Source organism: Stegastes partitus, unplaced genomic scaffold (genome assembly GCF_000690725.1).
Source record: "Stegastes partitus isolate 25-593 unplaced genomic scaffold, Stegastes_partitus-1.0.2 Scaffold2591, whole genome shotgun sequence".
NCBI lineage: Eukaryota > Metazoa > Chordata > Actinopteri > Pomacentridae > Stegastes > Stegastes partitus.
Window position 1 is genome coordinate 6,203 of NW_007580322.1, and position 26,716 is coordinate 32,918.

Here is a 26,716-nt window from a genome sequence, read left to right on the forward strand (position 1 = left end):
AGCTGATAGGGAGGACAAGAGAGGCAGCCCTCTCTGCCCGCCGTACAAGCTGGTGGCCAAAAAACTAGGCATGCATGATTAATCTATTGAGCGATGCAACCAGCCCCACCCTCCTTTATTTTCACTCTCATTAAGTCTGCTTGGAGAGAGAGAGAGAGAAAAAAAAATCTGTAATTAAGTTGTCGGGTAAGTGACTGCAGGAGGGGTTTTATTAAGACCTATTAACTGTTTGTGTCCAAAGTGGCAGAAGTGGTACCTATAGGAGTGAGCTAGTAGTCTAATTAGTTATTGTAGCATGAAGAGCTGCAGCTGCTGCAGAAATATCTCATATTAGGACCAAGACAAGAGTCCATAATGGTTAGCATATAGTGTGAATATATCACGAAGTGATGTGTTACAGTGATGGGAGTATCAGAAGTTAACCAGCAGTACTAACAATAATCTCAATGTCATGTCAGATAAGGATGCAGCAATATATATTGTCTGATTCTTTTAGGGTTGTTGCTTTTGTATTCATCTCTAAACGAGGGGTTGTGTTGGTTCTTTTTTCACGTACCATTAAAGATGAAATCCTTTTTCGCGATTGCTGGAGTGAAACATAGACAAATCCACAACTGGACCACCTTAAAATGAATCTTTAATGGATTAGTTTCTTATTTATTAATCAAAATGAGTATTTTTTTAATAGCAGCTGCTTAAATTGCTATAAATTTAACTCAAATGCATCCTGTGAGTGGCAGCAAGCTACAGCAGCAACGACCTCCTCCGTAGTCTTTATTCTGTCAATATTTTTAGCCTTATTGTGCTTTTATATTTCCTGTCTTGCTTCTTTAGTGCCTCATCTGTATCTAGTAACATATAAATGTCCCTGTTGAGGGATCATTGAAGTTTTATCTTAAATGTGAAGGACTGTTAACTGTGATGATTTTCTAACTGTAGTATCTAACAGACGAAGTCATCAATAAATACAAAAAACTCTGATCAATCAGTAATAACTGATGATAGTTAATCTGAAAACAGCCCGTCATTTCATGCACTTGTGGTTTTTGAGGTTTCTTTGGTTGTGTTATACGTTATCCTGTTTTGTAGATAATAGACTCTGTCATCTATCAGATCTAATTTTTCTTCAGTTTAAAGCTCGTCACTGAACTAAAATTGCTTCTATTTGGGAGTTTTTCCAAGACCAAGAGCCAACATTTAATTTTAGCATTTCTACACTAAGTCATGCTAAAAATGACTGATCTCATAATGATTAAACAACCGCTTTGTTCCAGAATAAAAGACAAATGAATCCCTTCACTCAAACCTGCTTCACTATTTCGATGGATTATTACATAATATCAGTCAAAAACACACATTGTCCACCCGAGAAACCCAAATCAGCTCTGTTCCGTGAGAAATGCTGCGGTTCTGGACCCGATGTTGTACAGTGACTGGAGGATCCGAGGCACTGAAAGATCTGAGGTTGTCACTGGTGTGTAGAAATGTTCAAAGACAAGTATCTGACACTAGCAGCAAGTCATCTGGTGATAAGGACATCCTCCAGTTATCACCTACGGGCTAAACAAAATGCCGTCATAGCTGCTTTTCTGATGGATTTACATAAAGCGTGTTAGTTATTCATGACCCACATAAGTGGATCTGCCTGCCAAGTTCCCCAGTGATCATCCAAATATGTTAAGTTCACAACCAAACGTCGCATGTCGGCTAACAGTTACGCCACAAGGGTCGAAATTCAAGCCAGTCAAAATGTCAAATTTAATGAGCGTCATATGGAAACACGAGTAAATGGTTTCACACGTACGAGCACCATGACGACTTCAGGAGCGACTGCAGCAGACGGATGGTTTCTACCGAGCAAGTAAATTAGTTCCAAATTGAAGAAGAGTCGGTCTCAGATATGACGCAGCTTCAAAAATAAGAATGAAAAAAGTTATGTTTTGACTAAATGCAGATTCTTGAGCTAATGTAGGAAAGTAACATGTGACCTTTTCAAGCTTTCAGACTTGACCTTTTGTAATGTCACCTCTGTAACTGATACAAGCCGTTTTCATTTTCCTGCTGCAGCTTGTTTGGACTCCTGTCACCTCTCTTTCCCCTCTTAAAATTTAAATACATGTCCCTCTGGGGATTGTGCATATTGCTGATACAAAATAAAGATTAAAATAATTAATACATGTGTGCTTGAATATGCTATTTTTGCAAATCACATCAAAAACAACATATTGTTAAGGAATAAGGAGGCAGTCTGAGCCTGTTTTCAGGTGCTGTGGATTTTTTTGTTTATTGTGTGTGGGTCTGCATGAATCAGCAGTGACAGCTGACTGAGATACTGGAAAAAGAGATGTACAAGGAGGCTGACTGAAGGTTTAGCACTTATGTTATCTGTTTGGTAAGCAGTAATAACATTTAAAAAAAAAAAAAAAAAAAGGTAAAGCAGGTTAGTAGTTTAGAAATGTCCCAAATGTTTTAGATGTTTTGTGATCACAAATCAAGTTTCTTTTCTTAATTGCACTCATGTAGAAACACACAGTAAATTTAACTTTTAAAAACTAAAACCAAAGAGCCTATGGCACAAGGTTGACTTCTCCCAATTTATTGTAATGACATCCAACACCAGCTTTGTGCGTTTCAGCTGTGAGATACAGAATATTCCCAAGACTAGAAAATAAAACATCCCCACTGAAGAGAGAATTGGCAAAACCATTCAGTATTTCCTTTTAAGAGCGTCTGTAATCAATCAGGACTATACAGTTATTAAATTTCATGGTGAGGTCGACCCGGAGCTTGGTTACTTTAACCAAACAGCTCACCACCATAAATATGTACAGCACTGTGTCCATTCACAGTGAAGAATATACACACTGTAGCATCAATCCACAGAAAACACGCTAAATATTTCCATTTTGTGTGTGGCCACTGAACAGGGAGGCGTGTGTGTGTGTGTAAATCTGAACTGTGTGCATCTCAACATTAACGTACATTTAGCTCCTTCATTCTGTCTTGTAAGCGAGCAAAAATCACAACCACTTACTTAAAAGACCACAAACAGCAGCACCTCCCGTCTTCTTTATCAAATTCACAGATAGAAGTGTGTAGAAATACACACACACAAATTGTGGGATACATGTGCCCGCTGGTTTGACATGTAACACTTCCCTTTGTAAAGCGTTATCGTTGTTTTAGTGACACATTGCCAATCTATTCTAGGGTAAATACCTAATTCCGGTCTCTCGTGAGATGGGGGGCCACAATAAATAGTATGAGTGAGACAGAGCGAGAGGAAAGAAAGAGAGACAGGAGAGGCAGCGAGACAGACATGTAAGCGGAGTGAGTTCTGCCTCTTCTCCTTCAGGGTAACTGGGAGTGACCTGTTGGCAGCTCAGCCAATCACAGGAGGATCCATATCAGATTAGACCAATCAGATCACTTCAGTGAGAGGCCTCTGCCCGTCGCTGCAGTTTAATGGCAGTACAGTCTGATCACAACAGCATAGTGACGGGTTTCTCCAGGAACTTGCGGAACTCTGCGAGCCACTGCGCGCCGACCGCCCCGTCCACCACCCGGTGGTCGCAGCTCAGCGTCACCGACATCATGCTGGCCACGTCGAACCTGCCAAAGCCAAACGCACACTGCATTAGATACCAGCTTTAAGTCCGTCCAGCTAGTTGAAATATTCCTATCACGACACTGACCCTTTCTCATTGTCAGCGGGCATCAGCCGTTTCTCTGAGCCTCCGACAGCGAGGATGCAGGACTGAGGAGGGTTGATAATCGCTGAGAAGTTCTTGACGCCAAACATCCCCAAATTAGAGATTGTGAACGTACCTCCCTGGTGGAAAGAAATAGCACAATTAGGAGGAATGTTCCAGTTTGTTAGTTCACTATTAATAGATGAAATTTGCATATCCCACATCCCAGATTAAATGCGTATACCCACAGAGTGAGATAATGCGCTCTACCTGGAACTCATGAGGCTGCAGTTTGCCGTCTCTGGCTTTGGCAGCGAGAGAGGACACATCGGCGCTGATGGCAGCCAGTCCTTTGGTGTGGGCGTTAAACACTATGGGCGTGATGAGACCGTTGGCTGTGCTCACTGCTACGCTCACATCCACCACATGATTCCTGGACAAATTAAAATAAGTCAATACTGAGGACAGCACATTCATCTGGTCAATGTGACTTTGCTTCTGCAGTGAGACGAGTTGAAAAAATGTCTGAGCTTAGAGTGCCCTCTTCTGGCAGAACTGTGAAGCTGCTCAATTAGAGATAAATATCCAACAAATAGGTCACATTAATATTCTAGCCTTACAATACTGCTGTTTTTCTGTTGTATCCTCTCCTTCATTGGTCTTTTTTTTTTCTTTTAATAACTGAGTGAACCATGGAACAATTATGCTTAAACACTAATGTCACATTATCTTGAACATCCACTGCACATCAGTAACCTGATTACTGGAAGAATTCTGGTAATGTATAAAGCATTTTCATACACTGCAAAATATACATGAGCTTGCTCACATCCTCCACAACACTCGGCTTCAATCAATTAATCAATTATTTGTTTGGTTTTTAAAATGTCAGAAAATAGAGAAAAATGTCAATAAGTGTTTCCCCAAAACCCAAGATGACATCTTCAAGTGTCTTGCTTTGTCAAAACCTACAGATATTCAGTTTACTGGATTTAGAGACTTTGATGAATTTATTTTTTCTGCAAAACCATTACTCAAACTGATTGTTAAAATAGTTCAAAATTAATTTAATACTTCACAAGTAATCAATTCAATCTGCTAATCATTGCAGCTCTCCACACCAATGAAAGGATGAATCATTCTGCTCAAATGCAGCCACAGTAACAAGACTGGACGTCAGGTTCATGTGTCCACACACTGACGTTGTTTATGCTTTCGGTTGCTGTTTCACTGTTCCTGCTGGTGACAACTTCCTGAGCTTCTCCAAGAGCAAGCATGCATGTTACCTAGAAACTTGGCCCATGCTCACATGCAAAAAGCATTCAAGAAACCTAATTCTGCGTGCATGTGGTAGAGATATTCTCCTCTTCCTGTGGAAATCAGGCTTCTGTAATGTCCCACCCTGATTAAAGCAACATGGTTTCTCATTTAAATGACAGCTAGGAACTTAATGGGAAACGCTGACTGTAAGGTCATCTAAATGTTCCCAAGATTGTGAGTGATAATGAGCAAATTTATAACCAGAGAGAGACTGCTGAGCAAGATCAGCAGGTCCATGAATCAGGAGAGTATTTTTCCAGCTTACTGTTTACTGGAACCAAACAACATGTGTATGTGTTTGGATAACCTGTTGGTGTGTGTTTACTCACTGGCGAATGACCGTGTCCATCCAAGAGGAGTTGCACTCAGGAACCTTGAGGCAGGCCAGAGCGCTGGCTTTGATGATGAAGTCATTCACACTAAGTTTGATATTCTGGGCTTTCACCTCCTGTAAAGAGATTAGGTTGTTTATGAAACACAGGAAATCATTATCCTAGCTCAGGAATAAAAACAAATTGCATTACATGTCCATTTACAAGCATAAACTCACCACATTGAGCTCTTTTCTAAGCTCAAGCACTTGGTCCATGTTGACATCTACAGATAAGTAATAGTGAGGGATGGTTTGCTTGGACTGCATCAACCTCTGAGCGATGACCTGCAGGAGACACAAATATATGCACTTCAGCTGTGAGCTATAATTCATCGTGGAGAGGAATGAGGTGTGTTGGGAGTTGTGATAAATAGAGTGTCTGTCTGCAGGCCAAAATGTGGAAGCACAGGTCAGAGATAACAGAGCTACACTGTGAAAACTCCTCAGGACGTTTGCCTCAAAGCACTCAATACACCAGCATCGCAGCCTGCATAGAAGGAACCTGTCATGACTTGTACCCGACCGCCAGTAGAGGAACTTCAGTAAGGGAGGATGTCATCATGGAATATAACGGACCACCAGGAGTCCGGTGTGTGTTGGCTCTCACCTTGCGGATGTTGCTGATAGGGATGTCAGTGAAGGTCCCAGCTGGTGCTGCAGCAGGTGTAGGAGCAGATGGAGCAGCAGCTGGAGTGGGAGCAGCAGCTACAGCCTGCCAATGGACGTGGTTTCATTTGCATCAAAACAAATTACAACAAAAACTGAGGCACATACAGTGTAATACAAAACTTTCAAAGTTTGGACAAAATGGGCAAAAATCATAATCTTGATTATTTGCCAGAATAGAACCTGAAGAAATTCAGTATGTAATGAAGTAAAAGAAATGTATATCACTTTAAAAACATACCAAACAGGCATGAATTGCATGTTGATGAGTTTATAACAACAATAATTAAACAACAAATTGTTCTACCACAACCTCTATAGATACCAAACAGCATAATAATAAATACAACTACTGAATAGTGGGGGCTTCACTTACAGGTGCAGCCTTTGGAGGAACAAAGCTATCGATATCTTTCCGGGTGATGCGTCCATCAGGACCAGAGCCTAAACAGAAAACATATTTATGTATAAAAAAAAATATTCTAGCACTTTTCCTCGCTCTGCATTTAGTATTTCATCAGAATTACAAAAAAATGTTCTCCTAAGTTACATTAGAGTCACACATGTCCTGGTTACCTACCGCTGACCTGCGCCAGGTCAATGCCTTTGTCAGCAGCGAGTTTCTTGGCAAGAGGGCTGGCGAACACACGGCCCTTCCTGGGCGCCGCTGGGGCAGCAGCTGCTGGAGCAGGACTGGGGGCTGCAGCAGCTGGAGCTGCAACCTGCAACATGAACACAAAATGCTGTTAAGCAATCTTAAAACTGGTAATGGTGAAAAGCACTTTACTCAGGAACTCTACATAAATGCATTTTTTTATGTCCACGTACTTTACATGAGTTTTTAATATAAGATAAAACTTTATCAATCCTGAAAGAAATTTAATTTTATGCTACTTTATACTTCCAATTCATCACATTTTAGAGGAAATGATGTATTCTCTACTCCACTACATTTACTAGATTTTAAGATGAAGGTTTTACACAACTGAATTAACTTTTCAAATATAGCTTATTGCTAAAGATCAACCCAGTAGCTTCCACCCTTTTTGACTTCTGATGTCTTACAAAAAGCAGAGTAACACAAGGTCATATTCCAGATGTGTATGCACTGCTAACAGCTCTAAAAAATAGAAGGATTACAGAAAAAATCTAAAAACTGAAAACAGATATGTGCATCAGAACCTTGTTTTTTCTTTGTTCCACTCCCATAAATCACCTCACAACCACTCAGATCCATGTGGTGTCCCTGTATATAACACTGTATGTAAAGTAGGTTAAACTAGCTCAACCTGCAGCAGCTTAAACAGTAACACACTGATGCTGTATTAATAATAATCTAAAAATGTCATATATAATAAAATATCAGTCAGAGGGACCAAACCAGTACTTTAATACTGTAGTTACATTTTGCTGCTCATACTTGTGCGCTTTTGGTTAAGTACGATTTTTCATGCAGAACTTTTACTTGTAATAGAGTTTTTTTAAATGCTGTACTGGTACTTTTGCTGACGTAAAAGATTGGAATACTTTTTTCCATTAATAATGGCAAAATTCAGTTTTTGGGTACAACATCCACTTATATTTGGAAATCCAAGCTTTCTGTGTGTCTCACCGGTGCTGGAGCTGGAGGTGGTGCGGCAACGTCAACCACCCCAGTCTCTACATAGTCCTTGAAGGCAGCAATGTCGCTTTCCTTCTCCACAATGATGCAGAGTGGCGTTCCAAGGGGAACATCCCGAGTTCCCTCTGCCACCATAATTTTAGCCAAATATCCTTCTTCCTGGACCTCAAAGCCTGCACACAAACATATGGAAGGAATACGGTGAGGCTTTTCCGTCACGGTCATCAGCATAACAAACAACTGAAACAGATAGTATAATAAGGTATAATGCTATAAATCATAGGAAAAGAAAAAAAAAACTACACTTAGAGTTCTCTGATTACTTATTTTACAGAATCTAAAAAAAACTGGAGTCATTATATATGGAACATTTTTCCAAGTGAAAAAAATAGTGACTCTTCATACTGTAGATATTTTATTACGTACATTTTAAATTTGTGTCCACACTAGTTCAAAGTCTGATAATTCTCACTTTCTACAGTTTCTGGTTCTGAAAAATGTTATAATTTTGGCCATTTCATGAAGACAACAACATGCCTTCAAACCAGTTGGCAGCTTCTAGGGTTTAGAGTACAGTATGATCTGTAGTGCACTGTGGGTAAAAAAAAAAAGAGGCTCTGACAGAGCAAATACACCAGGACCGAGGTGTTGAAATCACTTTTGATTTACCGATGGTGGCCTTGTCAGTTTCAATCTCAGCCAGCAGATCTCCTTCACTGAGCTTCTCTCCAACCTTCTTCTCCCAGCGCTGTACTGTTCCCATCGTCATCGTGGGAGATAGAGCAGGAAGTGTGATCTGTAACACACACATCAAACACACACGAATGTGAGCAACACAAGTCCAGAAAAAGAGATGAAATCTTCGTAGCTCACTTGGGACTACAAACTTGTAAAAAGCGCTGTGAGGGCTCCTGAAGTCTTTACAACAGATCTAAAAGGCCTAAATGATGTAACAGCAGCAGCCATGGTTCACGTCTGCACATGGAAACTTTCTGAGCATCCTGTAACAAATTAAAGATTTTCTCAGTTTCTAAACTCTGGCTCCATGATGAAATTGCCTGACTTCAATCCTTTTTTTTCCTCTCTGTTTTTTTTAATACTTGGAAACAATGGCAATGTGGACAGCTAGATATGACACAAAAGCCCTCAAAAAAAAAAAGGTCTTTCAAACAGAAACAACAAAACAATCACAAATCAGTTCTACACATGGCAGCTTTTAATGTTACACCTCAGGGGATTTATCAAGTGGCCGATCAACTCAAAGAAAAACCTTGACACAACATCAGAGAGAACACTGCATAGGGGCACCAAACAAGTCAGTTCTGTTTCTCTGCCCACACACACACACACAAGCAATGATGCTGTCACATACTATCAGAGTGACTGGACAACCCTGATGAAACTACAGCTATGACTACAGAGCACAGTGACAGTAAACAGAGTCTACATGGCATGACTCTTACTACTTCGTACCTGACTGTGCGTTGTCTACGCAAGAGCGCACCTACCTTCATGTGTGTTGGGTAAGAGCTGCCTGGGGCTGCAGGAGGAGCAGCAGCAGCAGCAGGAGGAGGAGGAGGAGCAGCAGCAGAGGCGGCAGGTGAAGGAGCGGATCCAGCTGATTTGATTGAGTCCAGCGTTACATCCTTAAAGGCAGAGATCAAGTCGGGGCTGCAGGGGAAAATACACACACAGGCATTGGATATAAATTTATGCAAAGGATACTTTAGTCGTAGGTGGGTCTCCTAGTCGTAACAGTAATGTCATACTATTGCAGCAAGAAAACTAATAATGCTATTAAACATTGATGTAAACAACTGGTACTAACTTGTCAACTGTGATGCAGATAACTGCTCCAACGTTGACATCTCTGGTCCCTTCAGCAACCAGAATCTTTGCCAGATAGCACTCTTCCAACATCTCAAAACCTACAGTGGCCTTGTCCGTCTCTACCTACAAAGACAGAGAACACAATAAAAAAAGCATAAAGTGATGATTTCCTACAATAATGTGGGGACAGATTTACACAAACAAAACTCCTCACCTCAGCTATGAGATCACCCTCAGCAATTTTATCTCCCTCCTTCTTCTCCCAGCGAGCGATCGTTCCCGTCTGCATGGTGGGTGACAGTGCAGGAAGCTCCACCTGATGAACAGCAAACAAATTTTAGGAGTTTAAGAACACATCAGTTATGAGCAAGTGCCATATTTAATCTGGGGATCATTCAAAAATAACAACAGATCACCACTGTCATGTTACGGTCAGTATCCTCACCAGGGTTTCAAAATGGGGCATTGGAAATACTGCCAAATGGCCAGTGTTGTAACTGCAGTTGTTAAATGTTCCTCATTCCACTGTTTAATAAATGACATAGATACTACATTTCATCACATCTGTGATTTTTTATGGTAGCTTTTAAGGTCAAGTAAAATCTGATAACAGAGATAAACTTGTGCTACTGGTGGAGAGACAGACAAAGGCTCGTAGAGTGATTCTCGAACAGATTTACGTAAAAACAGAGACACGACAGGAGGAATTAGGAATCAGGCTGCACATCTCAGATTTAAATTTTAAAAAATTGGAAAGAAACTTAACAGCTGCACATACTGGAAAATTAAAGGTCACACCCGTGGCAGGGAAACCTACACAATAAAGAGCAAGCTTAGTTTTCAACACTTAAAACAAATGAAATAAAAACAATACAGAAATAAACAGAATCTACAATAACACTAATATTACTTTTAAGAATAATAAATGGTATGCCCCAGTTAAATAGCACATGCTATACATTTTCAGTTTTTGATGATGATTCTGCTTTACCTACTACTTCGGGGGTGTTGGAGATGTACTGGACTGTATGACATTCTAATGTGTTCCTAACATTTTGTCCACCAATTTACAAAGCAGACTTATATTTTCATATATGTCACCCATCATTTTGACTTTGCCAACAAAAACTGAAACTGAAAGTGTAGTAGGTCTGTCAAACTGATATTTAGGGCAGAGCTATTGCACTAGATTCCACAGGTGAACCTAAGAACGAGGCCAGGGAGTGTATGGATTTAGTACACAAGAATAAAAGGTTCTTTACTATTTTATCCAACAGCAAATAACATGAACACACAGTAATGTTTGTTTTTTACTAAATGTGTTACTCTTTACCACCAACTAGGTTTAAATTTGTGCAGCTGTGATGAGCTCCTTCAGTTCCTATGCGTATTGCATCTACGAGGAGAATAGTATTAATCAAATGACCCCTCTATAATCAACATACTGGCTTTGAAAGTACACTTAATGTGGCCACCTTCCCAGTGAACACACTGTATATGTAAAACCTGTTTAAAATAAGTATGCAGTAGTAAAATGTGGCACAGCACTAGGCAAGTCAATCAATAAATGTACTTGCAAGACGTGACATAAATATGACATAAGAAAACAGCCTGATTTTGCTGGTTTTATAGTACTGGAACCCCCAGTGCCCCCCATCCTTTGGGTACAATTGTCAGCTCGTGTCAACACTAAAGAGAGGAGATCCCATTAAAGAGCTATTCACACAGTTCAGCTAAAGTGTTACCTGAATGCCTCAAAAGACACTAAATAATGGAAAAGATTGAGATGACAGCAACCACAGTGATTGTGTTGGGACATGGGGACACTTTCTGACCCAGAGCTGAACGTCTACAACTCAATTAAATGCATATTAAAGCTCGATGTGGGAACACCACATTCCTATGGTGCCACATACCATCACTAACGGGAGCACTGATTTTGCAACTTAAGACACATAATGTTTGTAGAATTTGATGCTACAGTTTAGTTTAAACCATCTGCAACGACTCGTTCTACCGCCCGGGTTTAACCTTTAAAGCAGTGACAGCTCTGAGATGTACCGAGCAGCTCTCATGCTAGCTGGGGAGGTCATGCTAGCAGTAACGGTGAGCAGCGGTGCTATAGCAACCTGAAAGCCGGTCGGTTACCTTCTGGTGCGGCGGCAGGCTGTAGAAACGCTTGCTCTGACAGCCGCCTGCAAGCTGGGAACACCGCAGGAGAGTCGCTCTGTGACTGAAGCCTGAGCCCAGAGACACGGCCCGAGACCCGGCTCCGCAGTGCAGCCGCCTCACGCCACCGGTTCCGCGTATGGAGCGGGAGCCGAGCGCAGCAGGCCCGGTCGGGAGGGCACGGGGACAGGGGAGCCTGGAGGCAGGCCTGAGCCGCAGGATTAGACGAAGCATGTCGCAGCGGTTGTAACACTACACGGAGCGGTTAAATAATGTATTTGCCTCCAACCGGCATCAGAGATACGCTGGTACCGAGTCTCTCTGCGCCCCAACAGCCTGGCCGAGCTCACTGCTCACTTTCTAATGACCTCCCCCTGTCCAAAACACAACGCTTTACGGCTCCGTGTCCTGCCGTCAAGTCGAAGGAGGTGTCGTAAAATGGTGGTCATTCGAATTTCAATCACGGAAGAACAAAAAAAAAACACCACCGCCTAAAAAACCTAATATAACTCCATTGAATAAAAAAAAAAATACACACGTGTTGCTTCAAGTTAGAAACTATACAGGTTATACAGGACTGCAATTACTACAGAGACCGCATGGTGGCAGCAAATATTTGACCGTAGAGCACATTGACAGTAACAGCACATGGTGTACAATGAATGAATCTGTCTGTCATGAACTATACAGCTTATACTGCTGCATGTTTTTTTTTTTTTTTTTTTTGCTTGTTTGTTTTTTTTTTGCTGCACTGTTTAATGAAATGGAAATCACACATATGAATTCCACATATTCCTCCTGACAAGAATTTAAGATAAAGCTCTATGAGTTTGAGCTGGCTTTGTTTGACTGCATGAGTTTTTAATGACAATGCCAGTCCAGCCCATAAAATATTCAGAAACATGTAGATGCACCATAAAAACAAGAACACTGACATCTTTTAAAAACAAACTTGTGTTTTATTTCAAAACATCTGTCTTTCTAACATTCAACAAAAGGCGTTTTTGATCATTTGTCTTCAACAGACAGTATACTTTTTTTTTTTTGCAAAAAAATAGCTGTAAACAACACAAATGCTTAATAACCATCTCATCAGCAAATTGTACATTTTACAGTACAGGCAGTCTTGGCATTCAGATTGAACGTAATAACTAGACTGATGCATATTTCAGTTGGCTTGTTAGTGAAGGCAAACGCATTGATCCCAAATGGGAAGATAGAAGCAGAGTGAAAAGAAAACGTGTGATAGTCACTTTCGGCTCACGAACATACATTCACATGCACACACACATTCGCACCATAAATAGTAGGCTCGCTAATAGCTGCAGAACAAAAGTCTCATCAAACCTCTGACATAAAATTCATATCCACGGCATCATTTTAACAGGAGTAGAGGCATTCTCGTCTCATAATATCTCTTTAAAGAAATAAAGAGTCCTAAACTTCAGATATTTAAGGATATGGTGAAAACACAAATTTACAAAACAATTTCGTAAAGTAAAAAAAAAAAAAAAAAAGCGTGCTGTTTGTCTGAATCTCTTCATGAACATCAAAGCTCCAGTATAGTTTCTACTCACTGACAGCAGGTCAGTTTGAGCTTGCTGGTGTGATACAGGTTGACATTAAAACCCACATCTGGATTTGGGTCCCATTTAGTCTGAAATACAATGAAGTCTTCTCTCCTTTTTTTTTCTTTTCTTTTTTTTAAAACAACAGAGCTTTCTGTTCAGACAGCACCGCATGACCATTATCCCCATTTTTACTAAGTAGCTTGTGTAGCACTAAAACAAAATGACAATTTTTTTTTTCTGACAATGACCTTTTCTGTCCTTCTAACACTTGTATTAAATAAGTGGTATTTTGTTTCTAACCCATTTTTTTCCTTATTTCTTACAATAGTAGGTAACACTGTATATATTCACTTTACATTCACAATAAAGACTCAAATGTACCTGACTAAATAACAGTGGACAATAAGTATTTCTAGCATGTAATCTGGTGCTGTGTGTCTGCCTTGAAAAAACACAATAATGCACTAGGAATGAAAAATGATAGCACACACTGGAACATGTCACTTTCCCTGCAAACTTCTTGCCTCAGCTGTTTCTGACTATTTTTGAGTCCAGTTTTGATACAACCTGGCGTTAATAAGCACATGATGGAAATAGCTTTCCTTCCGAAGGCACTGAGTTCCGATGTTCCAGAGGTCAGTTACAGATTCACGCTATTTCCAGAGTGAGCAGGGCCATCAGTTTGGTTTGGGACCAGCTGATCCTGATCAACCTAAATCTCTTGCTGACAAGTCTTACAGTGCTATGCTAATAGGTCCAATCTAAGAAAGTGTCCACTTGTGCCTTTGTTGTGTACAGTTGCCTTGATGTGCCTCTGGGATCAGAGCAACCAGGAGCAAAAACAGGAAGTGTCATGGCTCCTCAGCTTACAATGGCCTATGGCAGAAAAGAATATGGGTTACTTAGCACTGAGAATGACAGAAAAAAAGAGACACACAGACTTAATATGCTGTTACCTTTCCTCACCACGGTCCTCTTCTACCCAGGCCACTATTTTTCCTTCCCAGCCTGGAACGATTGCCCCATCCATGAATACCTGCACAGAGACACCAAGAAATGTTGTCTTCATGTATGGCCATTCACAATATTTCATCCCGTCATCTTTAGATTGTAGTAAAAAACAGGTTAGTGCTTCACATTGGGAGTATTTAGTATGTGCAGCAACTTTTGCCCCAAAACAAAACAAAACAGAGTTTTCATTGTCAGCAGGGAATACCAAACTTACTATCACTATCCTGTTATTTACAGCCCCTTTGAGATGTGAACTTCTTTCCGTTAATCTAACAGCATTTGATGTGTCCCTGCTCACTTTTCCATAAAAGCCAGACTTAATAAAGCAGTAAGCAGAAATATGACTAGATCAGACCTCTTAACATTAATATATCCCTGTTAACATGGCACAAGCATGCCGTTGCCTTCTCGTACCTCTTCTTTCACAGTGCCAAACTCTGGGTCCAGGGCTTTGAAGTGGTACCTGAAGTTTCCCTCTCGATCAACAGCTGCCTTAACATCCTTAAGAGTCACCTCACCCAGCCTGTACAATGCAAGCAAAGAGAATCTCCCATTTTGACGTCTTGTGACATTTTTCATTATTTTGTTTATGTAATTTTCTACCATTGGCCCACTAGCCTAATTTCATGGGTTAGAATTATCAGCCTCACTGAGGACTGGTAACTGAAAGTCAAATGTACTTATAAGGCATGAAAACTGATAAATGTCTGACAAATAAAAAAATATACACAAACACACTAACCTCTTCGGTATATTGATCATGGAAGGTGTTGGGGATTTTCCAGTAAAATAAAGGATTTTCGTAGAAGAAGAGGAACCACTGTGGGATTGACAAATCTCTGTGATAGACCAAAAAACATAGTTAGTAAAATCCTAAACATTCTGTGTATGCAGGTATTTGTAGCTGGGACATAACAGAACCTCTTACTTGTGGAAGGCCAGGAGTCCAAGTCTGTGTGATGACCTTTGCGTCTTGGAGATTTCCCCCTTCCCTGGATAAATTAGCATAAATGTGGACATCTTGTCATGATTTTACACATAGTTTGGACTTATGGGTATATGATCAAAGCTAATGGCCACATTAGTCACACTAGCCACACAACACACTAACAATAAGGATTTCCCTATGTCTGTGGGGACATTGCCACAAAAAATAAAAGTAATCCACTCGGTACTCAGTTTCTCAGCTGCTGGGAGTGCATGAGGACACTCGTGTTTGCTCTTGTAGCCAACGGTATAACATTTAGTGAGCTTCGCTTGTGGCTGAGAGACTTTTGAGTTCGAAGCAGCTCTACAAAGTAAATAAACCTAGTGTACTGTGAGGTATCTGTTCATTCTGAATGGCTCACACGGAAGCAGCGACCATCAGGGGCAGAACCATAAACCATACATTTAAGCTTGATGACTATCAATAAGGTGTGAGGTAGAGCTTGAGTCAAATTTTAACTGACTTGTAAGCTGGGAGGCTATATAGTCGTGGGGTGCTACAGGAAAGGGTTAAGTAAGCATATTGATATATTAACAACTTTTAGTTTACACCTACAAGATTATAACTACAAAATCCAATAAAAATAGATTTTTCCACACAAGACATTTAAAGTGATCATCAGCTGACAAAAGAACAAGTCAGTTTTTCAGTTTAATGTCTGTAAATGCCACTGTGTAAATGCCAGTTACACAGCAGCCTCAACCACCACTTCATGTGACACCAAACAGTTTTGGCTGTTAACCCACAAAAGAGGTACAAACATTTTAATAGCTCTTTTTAACTCTGTTTGGATTAAGAAAAAAAAAATCTATTTTTTTCTCATTGAATATTGGCTTCAAAGACTCAGGTGTGTTTATGCATGCATCACGTTTGTACCCTGTGTGTGTGCAGAACATGCAGCCTGTCGATGAGCGACACTATGCCCTGTTCCACGGTGTCTAGTGTATGGTGCTGTGGGTCATGGTCTCTGAAGTTGTTCCTCAAACTCTTAAGGGCATCTCTGAGCAGCTGAAGCTCCTCTGCCTGCTGATAGAGAACAAACACAAAAAGCCTTTCAAACATTTATCAACAGTTGTGTGCTTGTTCATTCTTTTACTGCTATTTTTGTGTATCATAAGCCTGTTCTGCCCGACTTTTGTCATATACAAAACAACAAAGCAAGAGTCTTCTGGGTAATTCACAGCTCATATGCACTCTATCACACACACTTCTTTAAACCTGCTATTCTGAAAAGATAGAATGAAGGTTCTAGGATTTCATGTTCATAAGCTCATTGACAATACTTACACCTGACACAGAAGGAGCGGAATTTCCAGAGTAAGAGTATCCATTGTTTTCTGCACCGGTGGGAATCTTTAAAAAAAAAAAGAAGGATGAAAAAGTTGTGTAATGTATATCTTAAAACCTAAGCACAGAAAGAGTTAGTATAGAAACAGCGCTACCTGTTGCAGATCTCGACTCATGAACTCCTGCAGCATGCTGTTTTTTTGCTCCAGCTCTCTTTGCAATTCAGTCTGTCAAAGAGACTCGTAATCAGTCATTAAACACACAATAATATACAGCTAAACAAGTGAAGGGGAATTAAGCACAGTGTCCTGCATGAGGAGTTTATGATTAACTACTGATCTGAGAAAAGGAGAACCTTCTGAGCCCACTGCTGCTTGTTGATCTTCCCTGTAATACCCTGAGGCATACCTGCAGCTTTTGGCTTTCGTCGAGCTTGTGTTTGTATTGCTGAAGTAGTCTGTCCTTCTGCCCGATATCCTTCTGCACCCAGTCAACCAAAGAGAAAATGTGGGGTTTGTTATTTAGCCCAAACTTAATAAACAGATGCTGTGCAACACCAAGTTAGGATGATTAAACTAAGGAAAGCATCAAATTGGAGTAGCTCACCTTGCATTCACCCCACAGCCTGTTACATTCCTCCAGCTTCCACTGTAGCTCTGCCTACAACACATTTTCACAGGAGAGGGAATTAAATTACACAGAACCTACCAAAAACTGTTTTCTACACTTTTTCGTGCATTGTGTTAAAGAATCGTGGATATATTTTGTACATTCTGGTTGTTGAGTTCATCCTGTGTCATGCTGGCTCTGAGAAGCTCTTGCTTCATCTGTAGTATTGATGCCTCCTGAGTGCACAGCCTCTGCTGCTGGGCCTCCTGCACATCAACAAACCAACAGAAAGTCAATACCTTAACCAACAACTTTTCTAAAGTACAACTAGAACTATATTCAACTGTGCAATAAAACAATTAACTCTCGACCTGGATTTGTCCTACCTTAACTCCCTGCAGATTTCTCATCTCCTGCTTACAACGCAGCAGTTCCCTCTAAACACCAAACACAATACATTAAAAATTAATTACAGTGTGTATTCCAGAAGTGTCTTTTCTCCTAACAAAACAAGAAAACAACATACTCGCAGTTTGAAAAGAAAACAAATTACATAGTTTTTTACCTTCAGCTCCTGAGCTTCCTCCATACTCTGATCCAAACGACTGCGAATGACCACCTGGAAAAAGAGAGAAAGAAGGCATGTGTGTGAGAACCACAATAGAGTGAGAAAAAAAAGGAAACTGATATCCGTGTCACCCGCTGACAACCACACACACACACACATACACACACACACACAGCTAAGAAGAAGTAACTCGATCTGCGCTGAACACAAAGAGTTGAAAGACAGAGGACCACAGGAAACAGAGAGAGAGCAGACAGAGGAGAGAAAATGAAGTCAAGATAGAAAAACGTGAAGTTAAAAAAATTAATTACCAGTTGCTGTTCAGTGTTGCATGGGTCCAAAGTCAAAGACACGTCCTGCTCATCCTCACTGAGCGAACCATGCAGCAGCAGAGCCTGAGAAACCGCAAACAGTTCAACATGTGACAGCAGCTTGTACTTTGGAGTGAAGTCTCTGTGCTCAGAAAGCTGTGACCAGTTAAAGCACGACCTGGTCGGTTGTGTTGTGAATACAGTGCAGGTGTGTGCGTGGTGTGTAATGAACACTGGAAATTGAATAATTCTACAATATTTGGTTAGAACTGGAATGGTATCCCACCACGCCCCACGCCCCCCCTACAGAAACAAGCAAGAGTCAATAATCAAGCAATTCAGAAATGACCATGCACCAGTTTTCTTCTCTAAAACATTATCAAGTGTGTTGTGACCAACTAAAACCAGAGGCATTAACGCTATCAAAGACAGATCTCAAAAAACACCTAAGGGGTTCTTTCAATAAGCACAGTAAGCCATGACAAAAAATAGATCAGTGAATAACTCATTGTCGGTAATTTTTAGGTACCAGCTCCAAATCAAATGTCTTTTAAAAAAAATTGTCCCCTATGTCAAAATATCAGAAGAGAAACCTCAGTACTGAAGTTGGAGAAAAAAAGGACAACTACACACAGGGGGTTACCAGAATCAAAATCAAACCTTAACATGTACATACCTGTAAAGCAGACACCATTTTACGGGTCTCTTGCACCTCCTTCTCCAAAGTTTCACTGATAGGATCTTCCCACGCTGTCTCCACACCAACATGAGATGACTCCACTACGTGCACACAAATTGAACAGTGATGCACGTGCCAAACGAGAGCTTTTGAGGTTTACTAATCAAACCGCATGTCAGTTTGTGGCTTGACAGAACTTACCACTGGTCTGCTGCTGCTGGTGGTCTTGCTGCGGTCTGTCTGAGTGGCCGCCTGGTGGAGCTCTTGGTGACGACAGTGGACTGACAGAACTAAGGCTCATTGAGGACAAAACACTGATAAATCAATTTGTTCAAAAGACAGATGAAGATGTTTGCATTTAAATGTGAAATATACAATTCTAATATTTCTTCACAATACGGTGGCTGTCCGTATAGTGCACGTCTAAATATAATGTGGTCTTCGTAAACAACCCTGACTCTGTGAATGGGAATCAAAGTGGTTCAGACCGATCCACACAATACAATTCAAGTGTGCACAGGACAGCTAGAAAGGGGGCAGCGGGACAATAAATCTGGCACATGCTAAATAAATTTGCTAACTAACTAAATATCAGTCCTCATTCTGCAGCAACGCAGACTGCCCCTTTGAAAGTAAAAACACACAAATACACAGCGTAAATGTAACATGTTATCTGCATAGCATTAGCTTGTAAAAGGCAGTAGTAGTAGTAGTAGTAGTAGTAGGTCAAAGTAGTACTTGGACCTTGTTGGGTGACATCTCAATTTTTAAAAAAAGTGTATTTGTAGAAAAACAGTAATAAACAAAATAACATTGTAACTCTGAATACATGTTTAAATTCTATGCCTGCTCTCTGTTTGAACACTTTGGCGTGCTAAGAGCTACCCTCTTTTGTAACACAGTAGAGATTGACAGCATTCTGGCCAAAAAAATATATTTTTATCCTGTTGCTCTGTCCTTACAAGTCACTCCTGTGGCTCACTGATGTCAAGCTCTTCTTCCAGCTGGACAAAATAAAGTTTCATCTCAGCATTTCAGAAGAGATGGTATTCTTTTCTACCTTCCTTTTTACATTCCCCAACTTAATGACCAGTTTAACTGTTTGGTTTTAAAGTATATTTAATGGGGTTGTCACGAGTTAGTCCTAATTTACATCATGTATAACACTTTATTGTACAATCATTTATTGCTAACTTACATGCTTCTCTTATTGGCCCTGACTTTTCTGTCTACTTTGGAAGTGACTGATTTCATGAACAAAGCAAAAAACTGTTGGAAGCTGTTAAAACAGTATTTTCTTGACAAATCTTTGCAATCTAAGTGCCATTCACTAACATTTTGCCTCATATATGAAAGAAGGGATCGTACAGAAAGATATGGAGTCAGTCTATAAAAAGCAACACATGAGAATCACACTGTACGGTACAAGCACAAGCTATATCTAATATCTCTCCTCTCATTGCGTTCATGCACTGTAAAATTGCTATGGGTATGGTGAAAGAAGCATAAACTCATGCAAACTTCAGGAAAAGCCTTACAGTGCCTGGTCTTACCATTTAATCTGCGTCCCCCCCATAGTGGGCTACAGCTGAGTTAACCTGTGCATAACACTTCCAAGAGTCAAAGTTCCACTTTGTCCGTGGAGCTCTAGCATCTGCAGCCTGACAAACTCATAACGATTTTCCTCACACTGGCACACCCCTCCCCTCACCCTCCAGCTACCTAAGTGTTACCATAGTAACCACCACAGCAGCCGCTGGTTAGTGTCTCACTAATATGCTCCTTACACAGTGGTAGCATCAGGTTGTTATAAAATGCTGCTGAATCTGTGTCTCTCCCAAAATACAAGAACTTCTATTGCTACAAAAATAACTGCAACGCACATAGTCACAATCGAAAAGAACACCACGGAACAAAACAAGCAAATCAGACATGTGAGTGGGGAAAATAAAGGCTGATTATTTCCTTTCTATCATCTGCCTGTGTTTTGCCCAGATGTCTATGAACTGACACACATACACAGCAGGACGAAGTCTGAGGTAGCAAGACCAAAGTCATGTGCTCTGTCAGGCAGTGACACACACACACACGCATACACAGATCACAGAATGCAGTCTTGTGTGCAAAGTGTGAAGTGTGGAAAAGTTGCTGTTAAACATAGCTGATAATAAGAACTTACATAAGATTAACTGCAGGCAAGAACATACACTGAACTGAATCAGTTATACAGCAGAGACAGCAACAAAGTGGAGCTTGTTCTCTTCCAACTATGGAGTTGTGTTGAAAAAAGCATATTCTGTACAAAAATGCACAAATAGCAAATTTATTTACAGAATTCTGCCACTTGTCATTTGGACAAAGTGCAACAGCCTCTGATGAATTTAGGCCAGCAAAATCACATTTCATTGGCTTTTATTTGTATTAGCTAAAATCAATTCCGCAAACATTTACCTAAAATTTAGGCAACTTAACTTTTTTGGCTTATTGCAAATGCTTTTTGACATTATAAATATTAATTTTTTTAAAAAGTCTATATTGCATTTAAGAGTGCTAAGAAGTCAGTTTTAGATTTTTCTTCTGAAGATGTGACATCCAACTTAATCTTACCAGCCCAGTCTTACATTCACTACATATATATATATAAAAGAAATCTGATTGTGTGTGAATATAGGCTGTTTTATCTCATGGTTAACAAAATGTTGAGTTGATGCATTTACCTCAGATCATTTTAAATTCAGACTATTAAAGTAAATAATTCTTTGCATGACAACTGACTTGCAATGTTAACCTTGAGCTTATGAAAAAGCAAATTACCTTCCAGACTGAGGACTGTCCTGCTCATCTGGGGTTCCTCTTTCATACTGTTCAACCAGTGCACGAACACACACATTCTTTCCACCATCAGACCCCCAGCCACTGAAAAATGGCACACAAAGCAGAGGTTATTCATGAGCAAGAACTGGGAATTAGTTTTGCTGACACATATGCAGAGATGAGCCTTACTTCAACAGCTGACAAGCCGCTAACTGACGATCTGCATTTGTCCACCAGAGGACAGCAAAGACTATGAGGCTGTTGCTCTGCCACTTACTGTCTAACAAGCTTAGCTGCATTTAAGAAAAGGGTGCAGTAATTGCAGTGGTTTAAAACACATTTGCCTGCTCAACTACACCTGATTACGGTGTCAAATTAAGCACAGCGAAGCTGCTGCTAAAAGACAACAACACCAGGTGTCTCATCCATCTAACATCATCATGTAGTGCAAGAGCAGACATGGCTTATGGCTTATCAGCAGAATTATTATTATGTATTATCTATTTTGCAGCACTGTCAATGGTGTTATTAACAGTTATAACAGAGGTCTGTTATTAATCATCCTATTAGAGAACTGCATTTTGTTCTTTGATGATTTCCCTGTTGTTCAGCATCCCATACTGTTGTACAATTAATCAATATTGGAGAATGATTACACTATCAATGATACTGTATACCCAAATAACTAGGATTTTTATCCTTGACATCATTCTGGTGACTTAAAGCAACACTGACAATGTTCTACCAGTGTATTACATTACATGAAAAGAATTTTCTCTTCAGAAAATATTCTCTTGATAGAAAGAGTGTACTCGCTAGTTGTCTAGTTCATTAGCCCCTGCCACTATGTTCTGGTATCAGACTGTATTCTTATAAAAACAAGGTTGTCAAATGCGGCATATTTACTGAAGAGGCTGCCTCACACTACTGTGACTAAAATGGATGTAAGCATTTGTTATGCTTCATTTCTATTGCATCAGATTTGTAAAGTTACAGTTTTTGTAGAGCAACTTCAATAATATCAGTGTCACTGTTATATGCTGTTATTTACCCTCTGATTTACAGTGTTGATTGGGTAGAAGTAAAAATAGATTTTATTGGGGGTTTTCAAATTTCACTCAGGCCTGGTGATAAGAATACGGTGACTTCCTGTACTTTAAAGTTGTCACGACTGTTTCTGATCCAAGAGTCAGAGGTTGTACATTTTGAAAATTCAGTGTCACAATTACTGCTGACTAAATTTGGGGATTTTTTTCAGGGTGACTTTTTTTTTTTTTTTTTTAAGTCCAAGGTTTAAGGAGTTAGGTAATACTGTTCCAAATGTTGCAGTCACATCATATCAAAGCACGTTGGCAGCTTTATTTTCAATCCACTGCAATAACAGGATCTGTCTGAAAAAGGTCGAGTAAAATCTTAGAAAGAGTGACCTTTACAGAAGTTGAGGCATTTTCTACAAGACACATCAACCAGGTTCAGGCAAAAGGTGCAGTTTAGACCTCAGCTTCAGAGCCCACAGGGTTCAAGGGATCATGCGACTTTGACCCAGACAACAAAGGCTTAAATCTGTCCAAAACCATAAACCACGGGTAAGCTGATGACAGAGCAACAGCCCCTGCAAGTTATAAACCATATCAACAGTGGTTTGTGTAGGACAAGAGTTTCTGTCCATGTGTATGTTATTTTTACAGTTGCCAATAATGTTTGCATCCAACATACCTGTGCATACGTGCGGCCCGTGCAGGCAGTGAGGCATCATGTCGAGCGGATGCCAGTGCAGCAGCGGCACCTTGAGCTAGTGCAACAGTAGAGAGAGGGTTGTGGCTGACATAGCCTCTTGTCAAGCTCCTCCCACTTCCAGCAGCAATTCTGTGATTGGCTGTTGGTTTGAAGTGAGCTGCCAGCGCCAGAATTATCCTCATTACAGATTTCAGATTACCATCCACAATGTCTGCGAAAACAAAAGGACGAAATGACCACAGCTTTCCTGATAAGCGACACATTGGTCATGCACATGGAAAAGTATACAGTGTATAGCTTTGGGGTTAAAAACATTTTCTGACCAGAACGCAGAATCAGAGAGCCTAAAAGTTTAGGAACACTTGCTCCTGAAATAAAGAGGTAGATAATGAGAAACGAAGAATTTTCTGTGATTTACCTCTTGCGGATATGTGAGGCATGCGTATGTGTCTGGAGGAAATGAACTGCAAGACTTCCTCCACATTCTTCCGGCTTTCCTCTTTGTTCTGTGGAGCCACATAAACTCCCTCCAGCACCTCCCCAGCTGCCAAATTGAATGAGATGTGAAAACACACATGAGCACTGCTACAGTACTACTGTGCAGTTGGGATTGTGAAAATACAATTTTCATTTTTCATTACAAAGCGACTTTTAAAAAATGAAAAAATTAAAATTGCTACATTACTAATGAGCATGTAAATAACTGGCTTATTAATGGTCAGTCACATGTTCAAACTGATGACGATTTCCACCCGTAAATGAAATAATTATATTAGAAAAATGTTTTATGTCCTCACATTAACATTTCTTCAAAATCCTCCCTCCATTGTTACTGCATTATGTGAGCTAAAAAATGTTGTCTAAAAAATATATCACCATCTACGCCATATGAACAATGTGTAATATTCAGTAGAAATATAGAATCACGCACACGAAATGTAATGATTATAAATAATCAGAAGGTTAAAAAATCAAGATATGTGAGGAATGTTCATGTGTGGCCTGTCTAAGAAAGCTTTGATGAGTTTGTTCTGTAAGCCCTTTATGACTCTTGTCAGAAGACATTCTGCAGGCCACAGAGTCACAAGATGTACATAAAACAAAGAATGTATGAGGTCTGAATGTAAACAAAGCTGACCACACAACATATAATGTGGAGATGCAGCTCATGACAGGAGGTGAGGATCAGATGATGATCATTCTTTGGAGAGGCCTATGATACACACTGGACAGGGTGAAGAATTGCATTTAAGTTAATGTATTTTGGGACAATGAATAGTTGCTATCTAGACCAGCTCAGTTTGTTTGTACTCTCTTCTTTGTGTACAATAAACCTAAAAGTTGACAGAAGATCACGGACTCTGCTCATTTTCTTCTAGTCAGCTTTTTAATTCAATTATTTTGGCAATCACATTTTCTTTTTTTTACCACAATGTGCATGTGAGTATTTACCAACTATCTCTATTAGCTGCGTCAGCACCACCCCATCCTGCAGATCGCGCCTGAGGTCTGTGATAGGCTTCAGGCCTGGTTTCCTCTTCAGCTGAGAGTTCACCCAGGAAACGTACGCTGCCAGCTGCTGCTGCAATCCATCAATCAGATACACAAATCCAACAAACCACAGACAAACACATCCACAAACACACTGCTTAGGGTGGGGGCCAAATAAGGCTGAGACCATGGCATAACAAATGAGTGCCTTTGTTTATTCTATTGGGACAGGGGAGAGGGGGGCAGGGTCAACCTATTGTCCCCATTGCCTGTCAAGAATTGCACTTTTGCTCTGCAAGGTCAGTCATATGATGTCATGTTCAGTCCAGAATCACATCGTTCGTCATTTTCCCCCTGTAGTTCACATGTTGCATGCCACCTTTACTGGTGATGTGCCAAAAAATTGATCACAAATTGATTATTGTCCAGCTCGCATAGATCTGCTTCTGCTGTTATCTGCATCAAACACTCATAGGGTGCAAATACAAATAACTTTATATCCTTGGTGAAAGCAAATTGATGTGTTAGTGAAACTTTAATGTATCTTGTAATTGTAACCAACAATATTTCTCTAGTTTATGGCCTAATCAGGCATAACGTTGCTGATTGTAGGCGATATTATGGTATTATTTCTGATGTTTAGGCTGCATTTGTTTGCCATCTCTAGTATCCTTCGAGAACTAGACTGTATTGAAGATGACTTTCAGATGAATTTCCTACATAAAATAAAGAAACTATCTATGTTGCAATTATCCTGTGGGCTACAATCTTTAAAGTGAGTCAATATGATGTATTAATATTAATTCAGTAACAATGTAGAATCATTTTTTTAAACTAGAAAAAGCTGCAACATAAGAATTAAATTTTAGAGCTATTTCAACTGGTTAAAAAGAGCTGCACTGGTTATGATGTAGCGCACTGAGAAGTTGTAAAGTAACGTAGAGACACAGCCTAAGTATAGTCGCTAAAGAGGCGATTTCTTTATGGCTGTCTGACCCAGACAAAAGCAGCTGTACGTGTATATAGGCAAGGGGATTCAGTTTTTGGCAGACGACCACTTTTTGGCACAACACCGGTCCCGTTCGGTCACGTGACAGCCCGTCGTCCGGGATACAGCACAAAGAGCGCAGCCGTTTTGCACACAACAGAGAAATGTTCATTTTAATGATGCCATTCGGCTGCTTTCTTCATAGCTCAGGAAATACGTACACCAAAGCCATATGCTGATGTTATTTCCTGACAGTATTAGCACTAGTGCACACACCTACGTTACAGCTAAACTCACGCCACTATTTTAGTCCACGCTACACAATAACGTCCGCAAATTAACAGAAAGTCAACACTAACTTAGCTGGACAAACTGCAGAAATACGTGACTTTTAGCATGTGTTGTCACGTTAACGTTCAACTGCTTAGCAAATTGAACTGTCCTCCGCTTGCTAATTTTGTAGCTAACTCAACTTAGCAAACACGAACACCAGTAACGCCGGGTAACCGTTACCTCATTAAAGCCCCCATGAAGAACCTCGTCCAGCAAACTTCCTCTTGAGAGTGAGGCAATCATCTTCTACACCGAAAACCCATTTACGCCAGCTGGCCGGCTAGCTTCGCTGACCAACAGCCTGAACAACGGGCAAACCCCCGTTACTGACGACGGCTGTACTCCTGCAAACGTCAACAAACCGACACAATTGAGGGATCTGAGGAGAGGAGAGGGCTGCCGTTACTCTGGCTGGGAGCCCGCCGTGAAGACAGCCTCAACCACACGCACAACTTCTGGTTGAGACTTTCACAATAAAACTGCCTTTCGCTTCCTCTTCCTGCATTTTGGTGAATTTTTATGCACCAATTTGTGATGGAAATGTCTATAAGTGAGGGAAAGCACCTGGTCAACTAAAGTCAAGTTTCCATTTTTTTTAATACATTACAAAACAAGTTGAAATATTGAGCTTATGACAATGTTAAGGTGTAGAATTAAC

At 40.3% G+C, this 26,716-nt stretch overlaps 2 protein-coding genes across 5 annotated transcripts; both read right to left on the minus strand.

Moving 5' to 3' along the window:
- Positions 1 to 2,257: 2,257 nt before the first annotated feature.
- Positions 2,258 to 12,058, minus strand: dlat (dihydrolipoamide S-acetyltransferase (E2 component of pyruvate dehydrogenase complex)). Its single transcript, XM_008305697.1, has 14 exons — positions 11,651 to 12,058; positions 9,717 to 9,818; positions 9,501 to 9,625; positions 9,181 to 9,343; positions 8,342 to 8,468; positions 7,664 to 7,845; positions 6,632 to 6,773; positions 6,428 to 6,495; positions 5,993 to 6,097; positions 5,563 to 5,670; positions 5,342 to 5,460; positions 3,963 to 4,125; positions 3,696 to 3,832; positions 2,258 to 3,612 (listed from the first exon to the last, which is right to left on the minus strand). Exons 1-14 carry the CDS (start codon positions 11,903 to 11,905, stop codon positions 3,483 to 3,485), a joined length of 1,926 nt encoding a protein of 641 aa, XP_008303919.1. The 5' UTR covers positions 11,906 to 12,058; the 3' UTR covers positions 2,258 to 3,482.
- A 549-nt stretch (positions 12,059 to 12,607) lies between these two features.
- Positions 12,608 to 26,374, minus strand: LOC103375430 (dixin-A-like). 4 transcript variants are annotated; one of them, XM_008305702.1, is made up of 21 exons: positions 26,239 to 26,374; positions 24,699 to 24,828; positions 23,665 to 23,790; positions 23,226 to 23,457; positions 21,510 to 21,611; positions 18,897 to 18,991; positions 18,693 to 18,796; positions 18,017 to 18,100; positions 17,703 to 17,756; positions 17,524 to 17,574; positions 17,299 to 17,403; positions 17,135 to 17,188; positions 16,937 to 17,008; positions 16,684 to 16,755; positions 16,529 to 16,594; positions 16,118 to 16,267; positions 15,182 to 15,245; positions 14,996 to 15,092; positions 14,668 to 14,776; positions 14,199 to 14,278; positions 12,608 to 14,118 (listed from the first exon to the last, which is right to left on the minus strand). In XM_008305702.1, the coding sequence occupies exons 1-21, from the start codon at positions 26,299 to 26,301 to the stop codon at positions 14,109 to 14,111; spliced, it is 1,920 nt and encodes a 639-aa protein (XP_008303924.1). In that variant the 5' UTR covers positions 26,302 to 26,374; the 3' UTR covers positions 12,608 to 14,108. The 4 variants fall into 4 exon arrangements, with proteins under 4 accessions (XP_008303924.1, XP_008303923.1, XP_008303922.1 ...); XM_008305701.1 differs by lacking the exon at positions 26,239 to 26,374 and having other exon boundaries at positions 18,897 to 18,985; positions 24,699 to 25,023; XM_008305700.1 differs by lacking the exon at positions 26,239 to 26,374 and having other exon boundaries at positions 16,118 to 16,264; positions 24,699 to 25,023.
- Positions 26,375 to 26,716: the final 342 nt, after the last annotated feature.